This window comes from Aquarana catesbeiana, linkage group LG03 (assembly GCF_042186555.1).
Source record: "Aquarana catesbeiana isolate 2022-GZ linkage group LG03, ASM4218655v1, whole genome shotgun sequence".
NCBI lineage: Eukaryota > Metazoa > Chordata > Amphibia > Anura > Ranidae > Aquarana > Aquarana catesbeiana.
In genome coordinates this window covers 597680662-597707675 of record NC_133326.1, presented here as the reverse complement: position 1 = coordinate 597707675, position 27014 = coordinate 597680662, and the positions used below count along the sequence as shown (strand labels likewise).

Here is a 27014-nt window from a genome sequence, read left to right as displayed (position 1 = left end):
GTAATCCATGTCCTTAGTCTGTTTGTCTTCAGCGGGCTTTCTTGTGCATCATCTTTAGAAGAGTCTTCCTTCTGGGACGACAGCCATGCAGACCAATTTGATGCAGTGTGCGGCGTATGGTATGAGCATGGACAAGCTGACCCCCCACCCCTTCAACCTCTGCAGCAATGCTGGCTGCACTCATATGTCTATTTCCCATAGACAACCTCTAGATATGATGCTGAGCATGTGCACTCAACTTCTTTGGTCGACCATGGCGAGGCCTATTCTGAGTGGAACCTGTCCTGTAAAACTGCTGTATGGTCTTCGTCACCGTACTGCAGCTCAGTTCCAGGGTCATGACAATCTTCTTATAGCCTAGGCCATCTTTATGTAGAGCAACGATTCTTTTTCAGATCCTCAGAGAGTTCTTTGCCATGAGGTGCCTTGTTGCACTTCCAGTGACCAGTATGAGAGAGTGAGAGCGATAACACCAAATTTAACACACCTGCTCCCCATTCACACCCGAAACCTTATAACACATATGCCACGTACACACGATCGGACATTCCGACAACAAAATCCTGGATTTAACGGATGTTGGCTCAAACTTGTCTTGCATACACACGGTCGCACAAATGTCGGAAATTCCGATTGTCAAGAACGCGGTGGCTTACAACACGTCCGATGAGCCGAGAAAAATGAAGTTCAATAGCCAGTGCGGCTCTTCTGCTTGATTCCGAGCATGCGTGGAATTTTGTGCGTTGGAATTGTGTACACACGATCGAAATTTCCGACAACGGATTCCGACCGTGTGTACGCTGCATAACTAGTCGCATGACACCAGGGAGGGAAAATGGCTAATTGGACCCAATTATCACTTAGGGGTGTACTCTTACTTTGTTGCCAGTGGTTTAGACATTAATGGCTGTGTGTTGATTTATTTTAAGGGGGCAGCAAATTGACACTGTTATACAAGCTGTACACTCACTACTTTACATTGTAGCAAAGTGTCATTCCTTCAGTGTTGTCACATGAAAAGATATAATAAAATATTTACAAAAATGTGAGGGGTGTACTCGCTTTTGTGAGATACTGTGTATCTGAGCACTGCAGTTACAGTCTATCAATTTCTTTCTTCCCCTATGATAAATGTAGTTGGTTGTGACCCTGCATTGCAGTTTAAGACATTTATACCCCCAGCAGTCATGATGATCCTGAAGCTTTGCTGTGGGGCCTTATTAAACCAAAGATATAAAAGGGCCAGTGAAAGTATGATGTTATGACCTCCAGTAAAGCCTCAGGATCGATGTGACCCTTGGCTTACCTAACATTAGTGGTGACCCCTGTCATATTGCAATGTGGTTCTAACCTCCCTGTCTCTATAATTCTTTCTGTACTATTCCAGATATTCCCTCACTCTGATTTCTTGTCGTCCTCCCAGGAGAATTGCTCTGTCTCCCTTAATCACCAGTGGAGCGTATGAGGCCAGATCTGAAATCTGCAGAGCAATGTCCCCCCTCTTACACCACTTCTTATCCTGTGCTGCCAATGTAATGTGCTTTATCTCTTATCCCCATGAAATAAATATTTCTGCTGTGTTTTTTTTTGCTGAAATGAAATGCATGGCTAGCTTGGCTGCACACATGAACTACGCTAAAGTGCTTCTCTAATGCCAGGGCTTTGTTTCCTTGCAGCATTAATTATACATTGAAGCAGGGACTGGCTCTCCATCTGACAACTGCTTGTCAATCAAGAGTGTACTTTATAATCATCTCATTTTGTCCTCCTCAGAGAGAAAGGGATGAAGTTAGGGTCAGGAGGCAGCTGCAGTAAAAGCAAAAGAGATGACTCCTCCCTGATCTCTCTGCTGACATGTATACAGCAGGCATCACTAAACAATGGGTCCTAACAAGATACTTAGGCTATATTATAAAGGATTTATTTTATTGTCCTTTGTTGTCCATTGAGGGACAACAAAGATACTAATACTTAGACAACTGGGCTATATACAGTTGTCTTCAGGAGGTGGATACTGGCAAACAGAAAAAAAAGTTGAAGGCTAGCTCCTTGTAGGCAGGTGCAGTCTGTATACTCCACTGCAGATGGTGCTTGCCGCAGCAGCAATGCAGATTGGAGGGGCAGTTGAGAGAAGCTTGGTTTCTCTATGATGTTCTTGTTCACATGATCCGGTTGGATGCAAATGCCTGATGTGACCCTGGCGGCCATCTTGGGTCAAGCAGAGTCTATTTAAGAGGGGTTTGGTGTGTTTTATGCGAGTGGACAGGGTAGGGAGAGATTCCCCGTCTGCCAAGAACAGTGGCAGCGATAAGGAGACTTTCCGGTGGAGTAGGGAGATAGCATAGACTACGTCTACCTTCTCAGGAAGCTTCCCTTTTGGGTAGGACTGGCCAGACCGCACTTCGCTCCTTGTGGCAGATGCCGTCGGCATCCCTGCAGTCTTCTAACCGCTGTCTCTCCACTGCTCAGTTGTAAGTGACAGAAGACAAGTTGGCATCCCCATCGGGCCTGTTTGTGCTGTTATCCTGCTGTTTTAATACATTGTTCTTTGCAAATCGGGACTTTGTGTTTTTACTGCCTACCACACCATGCTGGACCTATCCAACACCCTGTATAACCCCAACCCTTACCATCATGTTTAAGTTTTTTGCTGGTTGGCTGCTTTTTTTATCAACTCTGGAGAAAATTCTATGCTTTTATTATTGTTTTCTTCTATCAACTTTCTTGATACTTTGCGAATTTTTTTTGCTTCAGCCAATACATTTATGAGTGTCAGAGAAAAAATCAATCCGGCCGTATTTACCGAACGGCGCTCCGGAACGAACGCATGCATGGCGTAACAACGTTTCGGCCCACGCGTGTTTGAATCACTTGCTTGACCCGGATCGTCCCTGACCACTCTGCTCTTCTCCTGGACACGACCTTCGGCTTATTTAACGGATTCTGCCTTATCTCCTGTGTTTGACCTTCGGCCTGTGGCCCGGACTTATCTCCTGTGCTTGACTCCCTGCCCGTGACCCGGATCTGCCTGCTATCTCCTGTGTTGACCCTTTGCCAGTGACCCGAGCCTGCCTTGTCTCCTGTGTTTGACCCTCCGCCTGCTTCAGACTTCCTGAATTTCCATCTCTGCACATCTGCCAAAACTCTTCAAGGAGTACTACCCAAGTCTTATCCTGCCTGCTGGTAGCCTGTGCCTCTTCGTGCCATCCACTCCCTGTACCACCTCCAGGGGGCGGAGTGCGCCTAGTCGCAAGGGTGAACCGCTCTCAGCATTGAGTACTTACCTGACAGTGACAGTACAAACCAGCCAAGAGGCCGACAGAGCGCGTTCCCCTCTTGAGATACTGTGCCAGCAGGTTTCTACACTCACCGATGCAGTTAAGAAACTGCAAGGAGGCTACACCTAAATTGATAGTCGCCTCTAGCAACTCTCCGGATCACCCATTCCAACAGCCGCAACTCATGCACCCGCCAGTGGGGTCTTCTCCTCTCAGCCTTCATCAAATCCAACTATGGTAATGGCCCTTCCTGAACCTAGGATCCCTATGCTGGAGCGATTTGCAGGCAATCGCAAAAAAAATAGATCTTTCAAGAATGCCTGCTCCCTATACCTAGCTCTTCAGCCCAGGACTTCTCTTCTGAAGTGGTAAAAGTGGGCTTCATTATTTCCCTCCTGGCTGATGAACCTCAAGCCTGAGCCCACAGTCTGATGGAACAAAGGAGCCCTGTTCTAAATTCAGTAGATACTTTTTTTGAAATTATGGCACAACTTTACGATGATCCACTGCACACAACTACCGCTGAAACAATTTTACATAACCTGTCTCAAGGGCGAAGGCCGGTTGAGCACTATACAGTGGAGTTTCGGAAGTGGTCGGCTGATACCGGCTGGAACGAAGCTGCCCTGAAGTATCAATACCGCCAAGGGTTATCGGAGGTCCTTAAGGATGAGCTAGCCAGGGTGGAGACCCCTGCTACTCTGGAAGAATTGATCCAGTCAGCCACCAAACTAGACAGGCGCATGCGTGTGCGGTGCTAGAGCGCTTCCAGGTTTCTTGACCCAGCTGGATGCCTCCCAAGCCGACTCCTATCCATCCTCCTTTCCCGGTTTCTTCAACCACCGCAGCTTCGGAAGTCCTATGCAACTTGGACTGGTCCGCGCTCCTCTTACTCCCGAGGAGAGGCAACATAGGCGACAAGCCAATCTGTGCATATACGGTACAGGTCATTTTCTCCGTAACTGCCCTGTGAGACCTAGTAAGTTTTACCTACGATCTATTATGAACTTTCAAGTCACTAGTGTGCCCAAGACTTATGTCTCCCTCTTTATCTCTCTACAGCTAGCGGAAAAGGAAACTCGCCTGCCAGCTATAATTGATTCTGGAGCATGTAGCTGTTTTTTGGACATCACACTGTCTCAAGAACTACAAATTCCTCTTCAGACTAAAAAACAAAGCCTCCAGGTGCACCTGGCTGATGGGTCTCTTTCTCGCTCTGGACTTATCACCCAAGAAACCAGACCCATTCTCGTCACTATAGACTCTGGTCATCAAGAGTTCCTGCGCTTTGACCTTATTTCTTCCCCTATGTTCCCCATCATCTTGGGACTCCCCTGGCTGCAGGCGCATGAACCCCAAATAAATTGGAACAAGAAAGAGGTTTCCTTCTCTTCCGAATATTGCTCCCAGCACTGTCTCATTCCCTGTACCTGATAACCTCCAACATGTTCTCTCGAGTTCCGAGACATTTTCGACAAACATAAGGTGGACCGCCTACCACCTCACCGGTCTTATGACTGCCCTATTGGCCTTCTGCCCGGCTCTGAAGTTCCCTTTGGCCTTATCTTCCCATTATCAGAAACGGAGCTAAAAACTCTCAAGACCTACATCGATGAAAACCTGGAGAAGGGTTTTATCTGCCCTTCCTCCTCACTGGCTGGAAGTGAAACCTCTATCCATTCCAGAATGGCCGTGGGCAGAAGTCTCCATGGACTTCATTGTGGATCTACCTCCTTCGGGGGGGTTTACCACTATCTTGGTCGTTGTCGACCGTTTTTCTAAAATGGCACATTTTTTGCCCATGGTGGGTACTCCCTCTGCTTCAGATACAGCTAATATTTTTTTTAAAGAAATTACAAGACTTCATGGTGTACCTAGGAGCATCGTCTCAGATAGAGGTGTCCAATTTACCTCCAAGTTCTGGAGTGAACTCTGCAAAGCCCTGGAAATAAATATTTGTCTCTCCTCTGCGTACCACCCGCAGAGCAACAGCCAGATGGAGAGAACAAATCAAACCCTGGAGCAGTACCTCCGCTGTTTTTGTTCTGGTTCCCAAGATGATTGGTCCACTCTCCTGCCATACGCTGAATTTGCGTACAATAACTCCATCCATACAGCTACCAATCAAACACCTTTCTGGTCAAACTTCGGTTTCCACCCTTCTTTTCTTCCGAACACCATTCCTGAGATGTCTGTCCCTGCGTACAAGACCAGATAGCCTCTATTCAGCTGAACTTCCAGAAAATTCAGGAAACTATACAAAAATCCCAGGATAATTACAAAAGACATTACGATAGAGGAAGGAAAGAGAACCCAGTCTTCAAAGTTGGCGAAGGAGTTTGGCTATCAACTATTAATCTCGAATTAACTCTTCCCTCACGGAAGGTGGGGCCAAGGTTCATTGGACCTTTTAAGATCAAAAGGATGATCTGTGGCCTTTGAGCTAGCACTGCCCAACTCTTACAGAATGCATCCAGTATTGCATGCATCCTTACTTAAGCCTGTTGTTTTCAGCCCCTTCTCTGGGAGAGAAGAACTACCTCCCCCACCAGTCGAGGTGGACGGGGAGAAGGAATTCGAGGTGGAGTCTATTCTAAGTTGCAGGAAGAGGGGTAGACAGCTCCAGTATTTGATTAGTTAGAAGGGTTACCCTTCTGAGGACAACTCCTGGGAACCCTCTAGGAGTTTGCACGCTCCCCGCTTGATCCGAGCATTTCATAAAGAACATCCCGAATTGAGGTCCAGTTTGGGCGTCCAGAGTCCGCCCCTTTGGGGCGAGGGGCACTGTCAGAGAAATAATCAATACGGCCGTATTTACCGAACGGCGCTCCGGAAAGAACACATGCGTGGCGGAACGATGTTTCGGCGCACTCGCATTCGTGACCTGATGGAATGACGCGCACGCGTTCGCATTAGCGCACGCTCAACATGACGCTCTGGCTGGCCTATTTAAAGACACTCAGGTGCTCAGACGGGTTGCTGGTTTGTCTTCAGCTTCCTGTCTGAGTTGTTGTTCCTGTTTTCTGTATTTGAATCACTTGCTTGACCCGGATCGTCCCTGACCACTCTGCTCTTCTCCTGGACCCGATCTTTGGCTTATTTAACAGATTCTGCCTTATCTTCTGTGTTTGACCCTCAGCCTGTTTCAGACTTCTTGAATTGCCAGTCTCTGCACATCTGCCAAAACTCTTCAAGGAGTACTACACAAGTCTTATCCTGCCTGCTGGTAGCCTGTGCCTCTTCGTGCCATCCACTCCCTGCACCACCTCCAGGGGGCGGAGTGCGCCTAGTCGCAAGGGTGAACCGCTCTCGGCATCTCGGCCTCGGTGAGTACTTACCTGACAGTGACAATGAGACTACTTTAGCTGATTTCTATACTGCAGCTATCTAGATCGTCATTTTTCTCAGCAACAGATTTTAAAGTGATATTAAAGGCAGATTAAAAAAATAACAAACATAACATACTGTACTTAACAGTGGTTTTGCATGTAGCAGACCTGATACAACTCTTCTCAGGTCCCCCTGCCGGTGTTCCTGGCCCCTCCCTCCTGCAAGCAGCTTGCTATATGGGCACCCAAGCAGGCTCGCTCCCTAGCCACTGTTCTGTGTTTCTATTCACACATGGAGCGTGGCCTGGCCCTACCCCTGCTCTCTTCTCATTGGCTCACTGTCTGTGATTGACAGTAATGGGAGCCAATGGCTCCTGCTGCTGTCTCAGCCAATGTGGAGGAAGAGACCCGGGAGAGTCACTGCTCTTGTGCACAACGCTGGATCAAAATGGGGCTCAGGTAAGTATTGGGCGGGGAGGGGGGGGGGGCTGCTGCACACAGTAGGTTTTTCCCTTCATGTATATCCCTGACCACTCTGCTCTTCTCCTGGACCCGATCTTTGGCTTATTTAACAGATTCTGCCTTATCTTCTGTGTTTGACCCTCAGCCTGCTTCAGACTTCTTGAATTGCCAGTCTCTGCACATCTGCCAAAACTCTTCAAGGAGTACTACACAAGTCTTATCCTGCCTGCTGGTAGCCTGTGCCTCTTCGTGCCATCCACTCCCTGCACCACCTCCAGGGGGCGGAGTGCGCCTAGTCGCAAGGGTGAACCGCTCTCGGCATCTCGGCCTCGGTGAGTACTTACCTGACAGTGACAATGAGACTACTTTAGCTGATTTCTATACTGCAGCTATCTAGATCGTCATTTTTCTCAGCAACAGATTTTAAAGTGATATTAAAGGCAGATTAAAAAAATAACAAACATAACATACTGTACTTAACAGTGGTTTTGCATGTAGCAGACCTGATACAACTCTTCTCAGGTCCCCTTGCCGGTGTTCCTGGCCCCTCCCTCCTGCAAGCAGCTTGCTATATGGGCACCCAAGCAGGCTCGCTCCCTAGCCACTGTTCTGTGTTTCTATTCACACATGGAGCGTGGCCTGGCCCCACCCCTGCTCTCTTCTCATTGGCTCACTGGCTGTGATTGACAGTAATGGGAGCCAATGGCTCCTGCTGCTGTCTCAGCCAATGTGGAGGAAGAGACCCGGGAGAGTCACTGCTCTTGTGCACAACGCTGGATCAAAATGGGGCTCAGGTAAGTATTGGGCGGGGAGGGGGGGGGGGGCTGCTGCACACAGTAGGTTTTTCCCTTCATGTATAAAAGTTAAAACATCTTAAACCTTTACAACCACTTTAAGGCTGTACTTCAACTCTGCTAGACTGAAGATTGCTGGGCCTGTCTGTAATGTGACCTTTCGGGCACTAAGTGTTGTTTGTGGCCCTTTCCAGACCTTCATGTACAGTGTTTATTAGCAGCCAAGCACTTTCCAGGTCCAGAGCTATGGCACAGTCTCTGGTGTGACCCAGTCTCTGACACTCACTCTGTGAGTAAGCTCATAAATGGGGTAAAGATAAACTGGAATATGAACTTTAGGCATTGGGCTATGCATGTGGCCTTTGCCACTGCTGTGTGTACTGTGTCAGTTACCTACGAAATGCTTTCCAGATTCAGAGCAGCATTATCGCATCTGGTGTAAACCAAACCCCTGATGACTTCCTATCTAAGTATGCTTCTGAAAGTGGTTAAGATAGCCTGGTATGTGGTAGCTTAGCACTGTGGTGCTTTCTAGGTCTGTGTGTACTGTGTCATTTAGCTGCAGAACACTCTTCAGTTTCAGAGCAGTGGTACAGTATCTGGTCTCCCAGTGTGTGTAAGCCATTGAACATGGCTTGATAATTAGTTCTATTGACCCCAAACAAAACAGAAAAAAGGCAGAAGTCATGTTGCACAGAGTGCCATTCTCATTTTTCAAAACTTTGGAGGCCTACGACAAACCTTTTAGGTAAGGTAGCCCATAGATGAGTTGTTTTTTTTTGTTTCAGCCAGTGAGTTTAACTAAAAAAATGACTTGATTACCACATCCAAACACTCAATGTGGGTAGGGAAATTGAGTCAATTTGTTCAACCCACTGGTTGAGCTATTGTATTCTGAGTGTATTCAAAATACACTGATCAGTGTTGCCGGCCATTGCCTGTAGTGCTGGTCCAGCGGGGAATATCCGACAGGGCAATTGTACAGAAATCGATCAGTAATTCGACTGCTGTACAACCTTCCTGCTCATACATGGATCGAAATTTGTCTCTGCTGAAGCAGCCGAATTTCAATCCATGTATGGCTGGTTTAAGATTTCAGTCTATGCTGCAGAAGAAATGTCAACTTAAAGCTACAGACCACAATAAACATCCACTCGGCCATCATAAATCGCATTAAGACATTCTAGGATCTGCACAACCTGTTAATAAGCCCCATTATAAATAGCTAAACAGTAAATAGCAGAGGCTGGAAAACCAGAAACTCCTAATAAAATCTATTGTAAATAGTTTGGAGGAATACATATCTGTCAGACTTGGGTAAGTGACCTATACTAAACATGCAGATGAGCTGCCAAGAGTTAGGTTTCATGCAATTTCCATAATTAATGCTATGATGGCAATACAATAATAATAAGTATTAACATAAATTTGTAGGAAAATAACAGTTTGATAGAAAACATTCCTATGCTATAGTGTACAGAAGTCACATAGTACACATTAACCTTCCTAAGCAATATATGCATTTAATCTATATCATGTCTTTATGGAAATATGGACATAGATTGATTGCATAGCAATAAAGGAGTATCAGCTAAATTATCATACAGTATCTTAAAACATTTTAGCACTCCTCACTCTCCTCAGTTCTTGATTATGTAGAGGTTTACTGTGGGGTTAAGAAAATGCTGCTCCAATTGGTAGCCGCAGCTTTAGTTTTCCACCAGAACCATGCCAAAATGCTATGAGTAATTTTGTGAGCACCAATGACTATATCAGATTTGAACATGATCTAAAGTGAATTAGAATTTGCACCGGAACCAAACATCAGGCTAACTGTGCTAAAAATCTTTGGATTTAAAATAATATATCAATTTTCCTATTCCTGAGTTTGGTTCTATGACAGACAGCTTCTTAAAAGGCTAAGGTTTACTTTTTTTTGTTACTTGTCCATTACTTCTGCCTTACCTCCTGGTCAGACTTTAGGTCATGACCCAGGAAGGAGTTGACCAGCTGAGGGTAGATTATGCAGGGTGTGTGCTAATGAGGTCAGCTGGTCAACTCCTTCCTGTGTCATGGCCTAAAGCCTGTCCAGGGTGTAGGGCACAAGTAATGGACAAGTGTTTTCAAACAGCCATGAAGACAGTGAGGTAAATATGTGTAGAATAAATGTAGGTAAAAGTGTGTGGATTAAAGATTTCCTTCCCTGTCTTCTATTAGATTACTATTGAGAGGGCTGTTATTATAGATCTCAAAGTCAAAGGTTATAGGTATTCCATTTTGACCTCTAGTTGTTCATTGCTAGTCCTTGGTTGGGACATACTTTGATTGTCCAGAATTTCTTCCTCGGAGTTCAAGGGCCAAGTTTGCTAAGCTTTGGACTTTACCTTACAAACGTTCTTAGGTTGTTGACCACTTTTGCTGCTTGTCTAAGTTTTCTCCCATCTGTTTTTTAGCCATGTGGTTGTCCTCCACATTATTATTGAGGTCCATTGTTCTTTTAGAATACAGTAGCTTTTTCACCTTACCATTGCTACCTACCCTGCTCTGTAACACCAGGCTCTTTCCTTGTTAGTAGCAATTTCCATATTTGCTCCCCTTTTCCATCTAGATGAAGTTCAGGCATTGGTTCCTATAATAGTCCTCTAATGGTCCTCTTTGGGATTTTCATAGCCAATGTGGCTGTTTCATACTCCTTAGTTGAACTGTTTTGTATGTCCCAATCATCACAAAATTACTTCTTGTGTCCCTCAATGAACGATAAAAAAAATATAATAATTTTAATACTTACTTTAAATTCTCTCTGTTTATTGGCCCTATGTACTGCTTGCTCACAAAACTGAAGCATGTTATTTGGCAGTTGGTTTTCAACCATCATGTTCTGTTTGTTATAGTCTACCTGAGGTTTCATAAACCTCTATTGTCTAATGCCGCGTACACACGGTCAGACTTTTCTACGTAAAATGTGCGATCGGAGCTTGTTGTGGGAAATTCCGGCCGTGTGTAGGCTCCATCGGACAATTTCCATCGGAATTTCCGTCGCACAAAATTTGAGAGCTGGTTCTCAAATTTTCCGACAACAAAATCCGTTCGCGTAAATTCCGATCGTGTGTACACAATTCCGAGGCACAAAGTGCCACGCATGCTCAGAATCAAGCAGAAGAGCCGCCATGGCTATTGAACTTCATTTTTCTCGGCTCGTCATAAGTGTTGTACTTGACGTTCGGAATTTCTGACAAGATTTGTGTGACTGTGTGTATGCAAGACAAGTTTGAGCCAACATCCGTCAGAAAAAATCCATGGATTTTGTTCTCGGAATCTCCGATCAATGTCCGATCGTGTGTATGGGGCATGAGAGCTAGCTAGCTAGCTTCAAGAAAACAATTTTATGGCAAACACAAAATCTTATATTTATTTTGAAAAAGGAATGTTGCTTCTGAACCCTCTGTGGCTGCATATGTACAGTTATTCAGATATACTACCACTTTAAGAAGGGTCCATTTTACTGTCTGCGACAAATTTTCATGGTATATCATGCTTTGTGCCCACTTTTTTTTTTTTACTCACCTGAGGGATGCTGCTCACAGACAGTCTGAAATCTTGCAGGGTCCTTGATAAGTCCTGAACTCCATAACTCACTTCATCGTGTGCCTTCTGGTTCATATAGAACGTGCAGACCAACCCAGCACTAACAATGAAGAAAAGTTAATGGCAAATGTTAACCGTGGTATGATAAATTCAGGTAAATATTATATATTGCATATGAATATTTCATGGTCACCTTTTGCCCTCTGTAGCCCTTGAGTATGATATTGTTGGTTTACTGAAGTCATTAGCAGAGAAGGTGTCATCCAGATCCTAAAACTGACTGAAAAACTAACACATTTCTCCATCCATGCTATACAGTGCAGAAGGACAAATCTCTTACAGCGACTATTGTATTTTGACAGGTGACCCCGCTGCCTGTCAAAATACATGAACATCGGCTGCATTTGATTGAATGCAGCAGCCTCTCAGTAGACAATTGTCTGCTAGGGTTCTTTGTTTTTTTTTCAATCAAGGGATGTTGGGAGGGAAGTGGTTGACAGGGCTACCTACTGAGTGAATTTAGCTGATTTCTCATCAACCAGCTGAAATTCATAAAATGTATGGCCAGTTTAAAGAATAGTTCCAGTCATTTTTTGAGTTTGTAGCACCCTCTAGTGTGCAACTAGTGTAGGTAAATTTAATTTGTTGACTCATGGTAGTTGTGTAAGTCTGCACTTTGGTTGGATTACTCCAGGTCAGGCTGGAGGACTCTGCAGGGCAGGTCTCTGGTGCCTCCCCTCGTTCCAGAAGCTTGGAGAAGCTTCTGGAAGTTAGCGGGTGGAGGGTAGGAGGTCTTGATCTGCTAAATTGAGGATCTGGCCAATCTCCAGGCATAATGCACTGGCAGGGTAGCTGGGTCAGCCCTTAAAGATCTTGAACCTTGAGCAACAGGGGAATGGGGTGGAAGATGGACAATGAGGTTGCTGTTGTGTGACCTGGAAGGGGACCCCGGGTATGGGGGCCTTGCCTCCAGGCAGGAGCTGAGGAAATTAAAGAAGTAGAGGAATAGAGTGATCTCTATAACCATTGGGTCTTGTGCAGAACACATCCTGGCTCGCATTGGAGGATCTGGACATTTGGAGGCCTGAACAGAAGTCTTGCCCAGTGCAGCAGAAAGCAAGGGACAGTGTGAGTACATCAGCATACCCAGGAGCATACAAGGGGAGAAACTGCCAGACGTAGCATACTTTCCGGGGACAGTGTTGTGCTAAATTCCAATCCCTTGTCCTGGGGCATTCTTCAGAACAGCCAGTTGGGCTGGTAGTGTCTGCAAGTGTCAGAACTGTGTGAGGTTCTATTGAGGAGACACTATACTCCTGTATACAGATTGGGACTTTGTGCTATTTCATTAAAGGGGACTGAGAGCTCTTAGTTCGAAAAGAACTTTGCCACTGATCAATAGAGACTGAGATTATTCCGCAGGGAGTACAGTCCAGCATCTTCATTTTTGTGTACAGAGAAGAAAGTTTGTCCTCATCTGTTATTCTTCAAGTCAAGTTGGGCATCCCATAATCCCTATACCCTATCCAAGTTGTTTCCCCCAATAAAACAACAAAAACAAGCTCATGGACTGGTTTCTTGTGTCTGGATGCAAGTTGGAAATGCTTGTTGCCTGGCTGTGCTAGAATAAGGGGACTCAATATCCAGCGGCTTCTGTGGGGGTAGCACTACATGTTTATTAAAAGTCTGCAGCTACAAAAACTGTAGCTGCTGACTTTTAATAAACACACACTCAACTGTCCCAGAATCCGGCAATGTACTCATCCAAGCTGCCCCTTCCCTCTTCTGTCCCCGGTGCCAGCATCTCAACTGCGGGCACTCGGCTGTGACAGCTTGCTGCTTCATAGCCAGGTACCCACTGCGCATGCACGAGCCACACTGCACATTTTTAATGGTCCTGCAGTCGTCTGGGACCTGTGACTGGTCCCAGATGACTGCCAGGAGGGAGGAGGAGAGGGGAACTTTCGCTCATTTTGCCTAGGCAATCCGAGCAGAAGTAGGAGTGGGTACCTGTCAAAACCATGCACCCGCCCCCCCCCCCCAAAAAAAAAAGTGACATTTGAATAGGAGGGGGGAAGGAGGCCTTAAAGCAGATTTTCCCTTTTTGGGTGGGGCTTTAAGTAATTATCAATAATAATGATAACAATTTTAGTTTATAAACTTTTAAAAATAAATTACATTTACAAAAACGCTATTATCTTTAAGCAGAAGATAGCAGTACATGAATTCTTAGTCTAGTTTCACTAACTAGTGAATTATTGATCTGGATCTTAGTATACAGCACAGCATTTTAGACCTTTTAGACTTCACTAGCTGCATGCTCATTCCAGATCAGTAACTTGCTAGTCAGTAAAAGCAAGATTAAGCTGTGAACTCTGGAGCTTGCACCAACAAAAAACAAATTAACAACGCACGCATATTTCTGTTCTTACAGTTTCACTTCAACAGCAGCTGTAAAAAAAATAGGTCACGAGCAGGAATACTTAGTTGGAAAGACATCCAGAATTCATTTAAATCTGTCTATAGTCAAAACTTTTTTTTTACATTTTAGAGTGGGAAAGGATTAGAGATGCTGTCAGGTTTTACTGCTGTCCAAGGCTCCATTGGAGAGATACCTTCACTTCCTGTCTGGCAAAAGGTTGTCAACAGAACTGGATTTCTAACAGCAACATAGACAGAAGTCAAAATGCTGTTGTAGATTTTCTATCACTACCTTTGTGCAGTGGCGGCTGGTGCTCAAAATTTTTGGGGGGGCGCAAACAAACTGAAAAATACTGAAACCCCCCCACATCAATTGCAGCCTCACTGTGCCCATCAAATGCAACCATTGTGCCCATCAAATGCGGCCACTGGGCCCATCAATTGCATCCATTGTGCCCATCAAACGCAGCCACTGTGCCCATCATATGCAGCCACTGTGCCCATCATATGCAGCCATTGTGCCCATCATATGCAGCCATTGTGCCCATCATATGCAGCCATTGTGCCCATCAAATGCACTTGTGCCCATCATATGCAGCCACTTGTACCTATTATATGCAGCCACTTTTGCCCATCATATGCAGCCACTGTGCCCATCAAACGCAACCACTTGTGCTCATCATATGCAGCCATCTGGCCCATCAAATGCAGCCACTTGTGCCCATCACATGCAGCCACTTTTGCCCATCAAATGCAGCTGCTTGTGCCCATCATATGCAGCCACTTGTGCCCATCATATGCAGCCAACTGTGCCCATCATATGCAGCCACTTGTGCCCATGAAATGCAGCCACTTGTGCCCATGAAATGCAGCCACTTGTGCCCAGTATATGCAGCCACTGTGCCCACCGCCCCCCCCCCCCCCCACACTCGTAGGGGTCACGGCTCTGGCAGCAGCTCCGTGCGCAGCTCTGACAGAGGGCACTTACAGCAGCACGAAAAAAAGAAAACAAACTGTGCTAAGGTCAAAAATTTCAAAAATTATGTGCCAAAACCCGATGGTTTGGGTAAAAAGACAAATATGCAAAGCAGCAATTCTCCTGCACAACATAATAACAGTAATCGAATTGGAAAAACATTAAATCACGCTATGCATATAAATATAAAAGTGCTCTCCTGCACCAATTAGATGACAACGGCAGGTCATATCATAAATTGCAAAACACCTGAACAGTTAGTGTAATGAAATATAGAAAATGTCCATATATAACAAAGTGAATGGGCCAGATGAAATGTTATCCAAAGGCCGGCTCTAGGAAGGGTTCTGGTCGTCCCAAACATCTTCCATTTAAGGATTATGGCGACCACTTAAATTTGGTGTTATCACTCTCACTCTCATATACTGGTCACTGGAAGTTCAACATGGCACCTTATGGCAAAGAACTCTCTGAGGATGTTAAAAAAAAGAATTGTTGCTCTACATAAAGATGGCCTAGGCTATAAGAAGATTGCCAAGACCCTGAAACTGAGCCGCAGCATGGTGGCCAAAACCATACAGAGGTTTAACAAATTAGGTTCCACTCAGAACAGGCCTCGCCACGGTTGACCAAAGAAGTTGAGTGCACGTGCCCAGCGTCATATCCAGAGTTTGTCTTTGGCAAATAGATGTATGAGTGCTGCCAGCATTGCTGCAGAGGTTGAAGGGGTGGGGTGTCAGCCTGTCAGTGCCCAGACCATACGCCGCACACTGCATCAAATTGGTCTGCATGTCTCTTGTCCCAGAAGGAAGCCTCTTCTAAAGATGATGCACTAGAAAGCCGCAGTTTGTTGAAGACAAGCAGACTAAGGACATGGATTACTGGAACCATGTCCTGTGGTCTGATGAGACCAAGATAAACTTATATGGTTCAGATGGTGTCAAGCGTGTGTGGTGGCAACCAGGTGAGGAGTACAAAGACAAGTGTGTCTTGCCTACAGTCAAGCATGGTGGTGGGAGTGTCATGGTCTGGGGCTGCATGAGTGCTGCCGGCACTGGGGAGCTACAGTTCATTGAGGGAATCATGCATGTCAACATGTACTGTGACATACTGAAGCAGAGCATGATCCCCTCCCTTCGGAGACTGGGCCACAGGGCAGTATTCCAACATAATAACGACCCCAAACACACCTCTAAGATGACCACTGCTTTGCTAAAGAAGCTGAGGGTAAAGGTGGTGGATTGGCCAAGCATGTCTTCAGACCTAAATCCTATTGAGCATCTGTGGGGCATCCTCAAATGGAAGGTGGAGGAACGCAAGGTCTTTAACATCTACCAGCACGGTGATGTCGTCATGGAGGAGTGGAAGAGGGCTCCAGTGGCAACCTGTGAAGCTCTGGTAAACTCCATGCCCAAGAGGGTTAAGGCGGTGCTGGAAAATAATGGTGGCCACACAAAATATTAACACTTTGGGCCCAATTTGGACATTTTCACTTAGAGGTGTATTTACTTTTGTTGACAGTGGTTTAGACATTAATGGCTGTGTGTTGAGTTATTTTGAGGGGACAGCAAATTTACACTGTTATACAAGCTGTACACTCACTACTTTACATTGTAGCAAAGTGTCATTTCTTTAGTGTTGCCACATGAAAAGATATAATAAAATATTTACAAAAATGTGAGGGGTGTACTCACTTTTGTGAGATACTGTATGTGTATGTATATATATATATATATATATATATATATATATATATATATATATATATACATACATATACCAGTATATAGTGGGGACGGAAAAGTATTCAGACCCCCATATATATATATATATATATATATATATATATATATATATATATATACTGTATATACACACACATATATACACTAATGTTTTGCCTTTTTCTATTTTTAAACTGAATAAGCTGTTTTACAAGTTAAGGGTTTGCATCGTACTTTAAGAATTACCCCAGAGCAGTTTACAGTGTAATCGCTTTACTGTAGTTGAAAATATATATACTAATGCTAGGGTCATTGTCTTTTAAACCAATTAACACAGAAGTATGTTTTTGGTGTGCAACAGGAAAGCGGATCACCTGTAAAAATCTAGAAAAGCAAAGTAGAAACATGCAACATCCATGCAGGTAACATATCTGGTAGAAACTGACCCCTGAACCCAGATTCTGTACAGTAAAGTGTTACGCACTTATATGGTTTGTTATCTGCGCTAGCTACTTTTATATGGCCAATATTTCTATGTGTAGAGGAGATATTTCATCTTGTATCTTTAATAGTATGCAAAATAAACATATTGAGGTCTCTATATTTACAGTATACCTTGTGTCATCTTTGCTGAACAGGATGTGTCACATACAGTAATTTGGATATTTCCGAACACAGGATAAGTGCAGTAGACACACCACATGGTAAGACAACACACACAGATGCTTCATTTAACTATTGTGCTTCTCTTTTTATGCATCAAACATAATAACTTCACAAACTAAAGGGCACAAGTGAAACTCAATCAGGGGTTCTATTTCAATTTATAGTGTACGACAATGAAGGATATGTATTGTGTGTCATCAACAGCTGCTATTCATACTCATGGAGGGTAGAACGCCTGTCTTCATTAGCTCCCACTGGGTGGTTGTTCATTAATATAGGAAAATAACAGCACTATTAAGAACTATGAAGACAAATCATCCTGTTAAGGAGCAATATATAGGCGTGACAGGTTCTGTTGATGATCATTCAGGAATAATTAACCAATTTATAAGCATTATGTTAAAAATTAATTGACAGAGTACTCAGAAGTGAGCAACCTGTAGCTGTGCATGGGAATTGAATGTAAAATCCACCAATCAGTTGGAAGGGGTTGCTGGGATATTTCATAGTTGGAGGGCCTTTGCCTGGTACTTGAGGTTGTTAATTATAAGAGTGCATACAAAGAAAGTGCCGTTACTGTATAGAACAGTGGTGGTTAACTTACTTGATATGGGTGGGGGGGCCTCAAGTGCTGCCCTAAATATCACCAAAGGGCAACACGAACAATTCTGTGAATATTCAGTGTCAGAGACAGCAGGCACACAATATGATATAGTAAAAAGACTATAAGCATGACACAAGAGATGGTCAGAGACTGGAAATATTACAGGAGATGGTTGGAAACTTGCGGACAGGATACAAGAGATGGTCAGAGACTGAGGACATGATACAAGAGATGGTCAGAGACTGAGGACATGATACAAGAGATGGTTAAAGACTGCAGACATGATACAAGACATGTTTAGAGACTGAGGACATGATACAAGAGATGGTTAAAGACTGAGGACATGATACAAGAGATGGTTAGAGACTGAGGACATGATACAAGAGATTGTTAAAGACTGAGAACATTATACAAGAGATGGTTAGAGACTGAGGACATGATACAAGAGATGGTTAGAGACTGCGGACATGATACAAGAGATGGTTAGAGACTGCAGACAATATACAAGAGATGCTTAGGACTCCCGGCCAATCAGGTCTCAGGACCCACTTCCCGTTTGGCCTGTAGGAGAAGCAACGGCCCCTGCTCTTCCCTTGGCAAGCTGGAGCGAGGAGCAGCAGCCCTAGAGCCCTACCCCGGATCCTCGTCATCTACCTCCTAAGGTAAGGCCTCTGATCACCGCCTTACCATCTGTCTCCTGCGGCACGGGGGGGGGGGGTGATCGCCGCCTTCCCGTCTCCCACGAAGGGGGGGGGTGGCATTAGTGCGAGTGAGGTTTGTTTGCCACTGTATCCGAACATGGCTGAGCTCATCCCAGAACTGGAGTTGTAAGGATATATGGGAACCATTGTTGCTTTGTGTTTAAAGCTGCAGACTCCAAAGCTGCCATACTGATCCCATTATACAGACTCACTGACTTGGATTGAGCGTGTAAGGTGGAGGTTTCTCAGCCTTCACTTGCCAGTCAGTGACTAACAAGGGGTGAAGCCAGAATCAGTCCTTGGAGGCTGCATATCTAAAAAAATAAATTAGCAATAGCTAGACATGTGCACTACCGAAAAAATTGTTTATTTTTGTTTCATTTGTTTTTTTTTTTTTTTTTCGGAAATTCAAAAATTCGAAAATTCAGAATTCGTAAATTCCAAAATTCTAAAATTAGGAAATTCAAAAATGCGAAGATTCTAAAATTTGGAAATCCAAAAAATCAGAAGTTTGAAAATTCTGAAATTTGGAAATTCGAAAATCCGAAAATTAGAAAATCAGAAAGAAAATCCGAAAATTTGACATAATAACTAACTAAATACTAATAACTAGCTATTAAATTATAGGTATTGGAATTTCCTTTCAAATTTGTAGTGAACGTAACGAATACCAATTTATCTGAAGTTACGAATTATCCGAAATAACGAATGCCGCATCTACACAAATGGAATGGAACAAATTAATAATAAATAATAATAATAAAAAGTAATTTGATACGTTCCATTCGTTTATATACGGCATTTGTTATATTGGATAATTCGTAACTTCGGATAAATTCGTATTCCTCACGTTCACTGCCAAATTTGAAAGGAAATTCCAATACCTATAATTTAATAGTTTAGTAATAGTTAAGTTATTATTAGTTAGTTATTATTTCAGATTTTAAAAGTTTTGTGATTTTCAAATTTTTAGATTTTCGTTCTTATTTTCAGATTTTCGTTCTTTTGAATTTTCAGATTTTCATTCTTAATTTTTGGATTTTCGAATATTCAAGTTTCCGAATATTTGGAAAATTTGTAAACGTGTTTTCACAATTTGTTGAAATTCGTTAAAAAAGGAATTTGGAATGAAACAAATTGCACATGTCTAGCAATAGCACCCTCATATTTCTGCCCTCAATGGGTCACTTTAAAGTACATCTAATGCTAAAACTAATTAGATTTTTAAGTAGAGTAATTGTAGAGGAATTGTTTAAAAACCTGTGAAGTTTTTTTTTGCTGCCTGCAATCTATCAGGTAGATTTCCTGTGACTTTCTGCTCTATTTTTGTACTGAGAAAGCTCAAAATTGTTGGTTTTCTTATTCCTTTTCTCATACTCCCAACTTTTGAACTTCAGAATGAGGGACACTTGAGAGGGGAAGTGTCCCTACGCACGCTGTTGCAAGAGTGGGTGTGGCCAAATTATTAAGGGAGGGGCTTATGGAGCATAATTAAACAAAACTCGGGCTTCCTGCTTTGATTGCTGTGCCACAAGTAAGAGTCTCACAGACACAAACCTCAGCACAATCATTTAAAAAAAAAGAATAAAAAGCTTCCATTACAAATGGTTTTACACACACTGTGGAAGAGTGCGTTACACAAAGTGTGGAAGGATTCAGGAGTGCATTTCATACAGAGTGCGAGGTTCAGGAATGCGTTATATACAGAGTGCGAGGTTCAGGAATGCGTATATACAGAGTGCGAGGTTCAGGAATGCGTTATATACAGAGTGCCAGGTTCAGGAATGCATTATATACAAAGTGCGAGTTTCAGGAGTGCATTACGTACAGAGTGCGAGGTTCAGGAATGCGTTATGTATAGAGTGTGAGGTTCAGGAGTATGTTACCTACCGAGTGTGAGGTTCAGGAATGCGTTACGTATAGAGTGCGAGGTTCAGGAGTGTGTTACATACAGAGTGCGAGGTTCAGGAGTGCATACAGTCCCTTGTTACCCTATGCATACAGGAACTTTTAATTTCCCTGTAACTCAGGATGTGCTGGGAGTTGTAGTTCCTGGTCACCCTGACCACCTTGGGAGTTGTAGTCCCCCTGTCACTCAGGCCATGCTGGGGGTTATAGTCTCCCCGTCACTCAGTAAATGCTGGGAGTTGTAGTCCCCTGTCACTCAGGCCATGCTGGCAGTTGTAGTCCCCCTGTCATTCATGCCATGCTGTGAGTTGTAGTCCCCCCGTCAGTCAGTAAATGCTGGGAGTTGTAGTCCCCCTGTCACTCAGGCCATGCTGGGGGTTGTAGTCTCCCTGTCACTCAGTAAATGTTGGGAGTTGTAGTCCCCCTGTCACTCACTAAATGCTGGGAGTTTTAGTCCCCCTGTCACTCAGGCCATGCTGGCAGTTGTAGTCCCCCTGTCACTCATGCCATGCTGGGAGTTGTAGTCCCCCTTTCACTCATGCCATGCTGGGAGTTGTAGTCCCCTGTCACTCAGTAAATGCTGGCAGTTGTAGTCCCCCTGTCACTCAGGCCATGCTGGCAGTGATAGTTCCTCTGTCACTCAGGCCATGCTGGCAGTTGTAGTCTTCCTGTCAGTCAGGCCATGCTGGCAGTTGTAGCCACTCACCCTCTGCACTTCTCTATCGATCTGCCCAGTCTTGGTGACGATGGGCCCCCTCACAGCGTACTCCACTGCCCGCACCTGGAGTTCATAGCCTGCAGGGTGAGGATCTGGCTCTGCACCGCGGGGGCCGCCACAGGAGGAGAGACAGGGTGCCGCTTTCTAGTGACCGGAGTCAGGAGGAGGGGCCGGGTGTTGCTCTGTGGTGGGTGGAGTCAGGAGGAGGGGCAGGGTTGTGCTTTGTGGTGGGCAGGGATAGGGTGAGGCAGGGTGGCGCTCTGTTTGGGAGGTGGAGCCAGGAGGTTAAAAGCAAATATCGGCCCGTCCATCCCTGACATCAGAGGCTGAATTTGACAGATGCACTTTCCCTCATTGCAGTCTTACCCCTGCCGGTTCACCCACCAATCCCTGGCTGGCCCACCAATCCCTGGCTTGCCCACCAATCCCTGACTGTGCTAGATGTTACAGCATACTGCTGCAGGTCCTGCTCTGCATGGAGTAATGTGGGACAAAGCCCCTGTACTCCGGGACCGTGGGACAAGGTGCAAATGTGGGACAGTCCCGCCCAATCCGGGACTGTTGGGAGGTATGCTTCTGGTAACAGCGATCACTAGGAGAATGGGGGTGAATTTCACCAGTTTGCCAGTTCAAACCTGACAAACATTTTAACAGAAAAAGGAAATAAATTACTGCACTCTGGGCTGCAGCAACTTTTCCTATTTATGGAATAATAGTAGGAGTCATCTCCATGCTGAAAAGAATTTATTAAAAAAAAAAACACTGAGGCCCATGGCCATGAAACAGTGGACACCAGACAATGGGGAGCACTCAATTCACAAGTTTTGTGTTTTTTTGAAAATGGTAAGGAGAAAGGTATATTAAATTTAGGATTGGCTGTGTCTTTTAATGGTGAGTGGTGCAATATGAGTCTGAATAAAAGAATAAATGCAAACATGAAATTAGGTTCTTCTTCATCCTTCATCAAAGGATCATAAACTAGCACACATAAACATCAAGGGGTTCAGTTGGGGGTCAATCATTATTAAATAGTCCAAGCTGTCAAATATGTTTTTTTACATTTTTTCCCAGCATCTATGTGTGTCTGAGCACAAACTGCAGCTTCTAGCAAAGTCATTGTACCGTTTAACCCTTGGAATACCAGCAGACACAACCACAGTAAAATTGTTTTATGATCTACTCATCTGATAAGACGCTGCCTATTCGTGTGTGTTTCAGGTGCATTAACAAGCTCAATAAAAAGCTTTGAGGCTCTTTAGAGGTAAAGTGAAATGAATGCAGTTCTGAAATTGGGTCAAGTGACAGGAGAATGACAGCCATGCCTGCCACACTCACGTCAGATCTTTAATGTGGGAGCAACTGGAAGTGAATTTGTCTTCTCTTTTTCTCTTTTGCTGGTTAAAGCTGCTCTGAGCAGAAGTAAGGATTTAAGATGTCGGAGAGGGGAGAACGGCATATTATACAGTAATTGCAAGAATAAGGACCGAGCCTCTTTCTGAGATTTGGTGTTTAAAGTTAAACTGTTTTTTTTATTGCTAGAAAATTACTTAGAACACCCAAACATTACATATATATATATATATATATATATATATATATATATATATATTCTAACACCCTAGAGAATAAAATGGCGGTCGTTGTAATACTTTTTGTCACACCGTATTTGCGCAGCGGTCTTACAACAGTAGACAAGACAACGGTAAAGTTAGCCCAATATTTTTTTATATTGTGAAAGATAATGTTACACCGAGTAAATTGATACCCAACATGTCACGCTTCAAAATTGCGCCCGCTCGTGGAATGGCGACAAACTTTTACCCTTAATTTCCATAGGCGACCTTTAAAAAATTCTACAGGTTGCATGTTTTGAATTACAATCGCAGTGATACCTCACATGTATGGTTTGAACACAGTTTTCATATGCGGACGCTACTCACGTATGCATTCGCTTCTGCACGCAAGCTCGGCGGGTTTGGGCGCATTTAAAAAATGTTTTTTCTTATTTTTACACTGTTCTTTAAAAAAAAAAAAAAAATGTGTAAACATCACTTGTAATAGAAAAAAAACATGACAGGACCAAGTCAAAAAGACCTCAGATCTCATATTTACACTAAAATGCAATTAAAAAAAAAAAAATTAAATGTCATTTAAAAACAAAAATAAAAAAAGTCTCTTTAGGAGCTATGGGCAGAAGTGACGTTTTTGACATCAATTCCGTCCTGCAATGGTATGGAAACGGGTGGGGGTCATCTTTCCCTCACTTGTCTTTATACCTAACAGGGAGAACAACCCGATCACCTCTGCCGCTATCGACGGCTCCGATAAGCGGCAGAGGGCACCGGAGCATGGCGGGAGGGTCCCCTCGCCTGCCGCCGATAAAAGTTGAACATGCAACGAATCCGCCGCAGAGACCACTTTTATCTGAAAGCGGACCTCTCACTGAAGAAGAGTATACCGGGGTTATGGTAGCTAGCTGCTGCCACAACAACGATACTCCTCTTCAAAGTACCAACATATAACGATGGCGGGTGGTCCGTAAGTGGTTAACATACAAATCCTGTATAATAATTAATAGTAATAATGCAGTTTTTTTTTTCTTAGGAAGCAAGTTGAGGGTCCTGTCTCTGGGGCCATCCTCTAGTGGCAATAAAAGAGGACACCATCACCTTGCATTCTCTCTGACAAAGGCTCTCTGCCGCTGTAGACACTGGAGAAGCTGTACAGAGATACATGTACCCATACATGGAGACACTGAGTCTAGTGTATTGAGAGCAGATTATCACTGCACATGATTGCCAACTGCTGTGACAGGGATCAGATGAGCTGGAAGACTTTGGGTTGTGTTTTTTTGACCTCTGCTGATGAAGCAGAAATAAGCCAGCAACACATATATCGCTCCTTGGGGAGCTCTCCCAGCATACACATTTAAGGGTCGATTCATGAAAGCATAATTCCTGTTATATTTTATTTACTTTGCCTTTTTTATTTGTTGCTAAAAAGTAACAAGTCTAAATTTATAGCTGTATGAACAATTTTTGCAATATTTTCATACAAAATATTGCTTCATTAGAGATTACATGTCAGCAGCCCCGATAAGCCAAAGGAACTGATGGCCTCCCATTGATTTCAATGGGGCTGCTATATGCATCTAATTGTTGAGAACCCCCACAGGGTCTTCTGTATGAAATTAGTAAAAGCCCTATTCGCAAGTGTGAATTGGGCAAAAGCAAATTCCTCTCTTCAAACTCTGTTAGAAAAGAGAGGGCCACCATCTAAGTGCAGCCCTTTACTAGTAATTAAAAAACATAAAAAACATGTTTGCATTCAGTGCATTAGATCAGGGATGGGAACATCAATCATATTCTCCATGAAGAATTTGTCCAGAAAGCGGCATAGGATAGCAGAATTTGGCAACGAGAAGGCCAGTATATACATATCTATGCTGGAAAGCTACTAGGTGTAAGCGGCAGTCACAAAGCCACGCTGGGACGCAAGCAGTGGAGGATGCTGCTGGAGACTTCTGACTAGGTACAGGTGGACTTGGCAAACGACGTCTGCCTGCCATACCTCCCAACTTTTTGAGATGGGAATGAGGGACACCTATTAGAAAACGTATGTAGGCATAGGACACACCCCTGCTACGCCCCCTTAAAGGAGAATTATACAAAAAAAATATTAGTTGATCCCACGAGTGCTTTTTTTCTACACTACTATTCCTTTATACTGGCTGTTTACATTTAGCAGCAATTTAGCAATTGGATGAAAGGTTTAGCACTGGGAAACACCTTTTGAATTTTATATACAACTATATAGATCAGACCAAAACGAGGGACAAATGAGGAGGAATGAGGGACAGAGGGACATTGCTCCAAATCAGGGACAGTCCCTCGAAATCAGGGACAGTTGGGAGCTATGGCCTGCTAACGTAGGTGGGCATGACAACTCATTTTGGGGCTATACATTTCCCTTTGTCAAGTCAAATGAATATTAAAGTTGTGTGCATACATGTTTTTTATGTTTTATAATTACTAATAAATGGCTGCACTTAGATGGTGGTTCCCTCTTTCCTTTGTTTACTATCTGTGCACCAGAGTTTACTCAAGAGTTGAATACTGAGGAGCTGCAACCATCGTCAATTGGCTTTGGCTGAATTTATTTATATCAATAAGACTTTATATACTGTATTTAACCCTAAGGCCATTTTCTTCCCCTTTGATATATTTGTACTCAATTTTGTGCCATAGTTATCAGTTTTCTCTCCACTTCCTGCTCTGGTGGCCACCTAACAAAATTGATTTCCCACCACTTTCTGTTCCACTGGCAATGGTTACCAGGGTAAATAGAGAGGCTGAAGCTACCCAGCAGGGGCAAAGGCAGCAATATAAACCTCACTGGTGTTCTGAACCCTAATGCAAAACTAGAAAAGAAAGTTTTGGCTATAAATACATGTTTTATTGCTTAACTGCAGTAGGGAATAGTGCATACTTACCAACTGTCACGAATTTCCCGGGATTTAGACCCTTTTCCCGGATTTAGCCATTCTTATTTTTCGCAGCTGCCACCGCCACTAGAGGTCAATGTCTCCACCGGCCGCCGTTTTCCTGAAGACCAAATTGCTGTTTAGCAATGGCCGGGTGGCTGCCAATAGAATATGAGCTGTGGCACCGCCCACCTCCCGCCCCGCTGCCGTCTGTCTGTAATCTGATATGGGAAGGGGCGGGGGTGGGTGGCGCCGCAGCTCAATTGCTATTGGCAGCCACCCGGCTATTTTGTCCCATTATCTTTAGTAATGGGGGCGAAGAGAGGCTCCACTGCTGGGAATGCCTGATGTAAGGAAAGGGGGGCTCTATTGGGGGATGTCTGATGTAAGGGGGGACTCCGCTGGAAATGTCTGATGTAAGGGGGGACTCCGCTGGAAATGTCTGATGTAAGGGGGGACTCCGCTGCAATGCCTGATGTAAGGGGGGACTCCTCTGCAATGCCTGATGTAAGGGGGGACTCCACTGCAATGTCTGATGTGAGGGGGGACTCCGCTGCAATGTCTGATGTAAGGGGGACTCCACTGGCAATATCTGATGTAAGGGGGGACTCCGCTGCAATGTCTGATGTAAGGGGGACTCCGCTGCAATGTCTGATGTAAGGGGGGACTCCGCTGGCAATGCCTGATGTAAGGGGGGACTCCGCTGGCAATATCTGATGTAAGGGGGGACTCCGCTGCAATGTCTGATGTAAGGGGGGACTCCGCTGCAATGTCTGATGTAAGGGGGGACTCCGCTGCAATGTCTGATGTAAGGGGGGACTCCGCTGCAATGCCTGATGTAAGGGGGGATTCTGCTGCAATGTCTGATGTAAGGGGGGACTCCGCTGGCAATATCTGATGCAAGGGGGGACTCCGCTGGCAATGTCTGATGTAAGGGAGGACTCTGCTGGCAATGCCTGATGTAAGGGGGGACTCCGCTGGGGACACCTGATGGCATCTGGTGGCAGGCGATGTGGCAGGTGACACGATCAGGGCTTCCACTGATTCAGCATTATGGTGAGTTAAATAATTTCATTCTATATTACAATGTAATAATAGAAATAATGCACTTCAATCATCCTGACACCATAACAACCTTGGTGCCGGGATGATTGAAGCGCTAACACCAGGTGTTTGGAGTATCTTTATCTGCTGGTTGTTAAACTTTCTGGAATACAGATATTTCTACTGTTATGTAGGATCTGGGCTTGCTGTACAAAAGAATGCCATGCCCCCTAATTATAGCAAGGCTCCACCTACATGCAAAAAAGTGTCCCGAATTTTTTTTTTTGCAATGTTGGCAACTATGAATAGTGTGGTCACTGG

The 27014-nt window shown here is 44.2% G+C and overlaps 1 protein-coding gene across 2 annotated transcripts in view; it reads right to left on the bottom strand.

The window, feature by feature from the left end:
* Positions 1-27014, bottom strand: part of PROM2 (prominin 2) — a 146795-nt gene that overhangs the window by 95612 nt on the left and 24169 nt on the right. For both annotated transcript variants that reach the window (XM_073622051.1, XM_073622049.1), the window contains exon 4: positions 11428-11548. In XM_073622051.1, coding sequence (XP_073478152.1) covers positions 11428-11548 — 121 coding nt within the window. The remainder of the gene's footprint in view (positions 1-11427; positions 11549-27014) is intronic.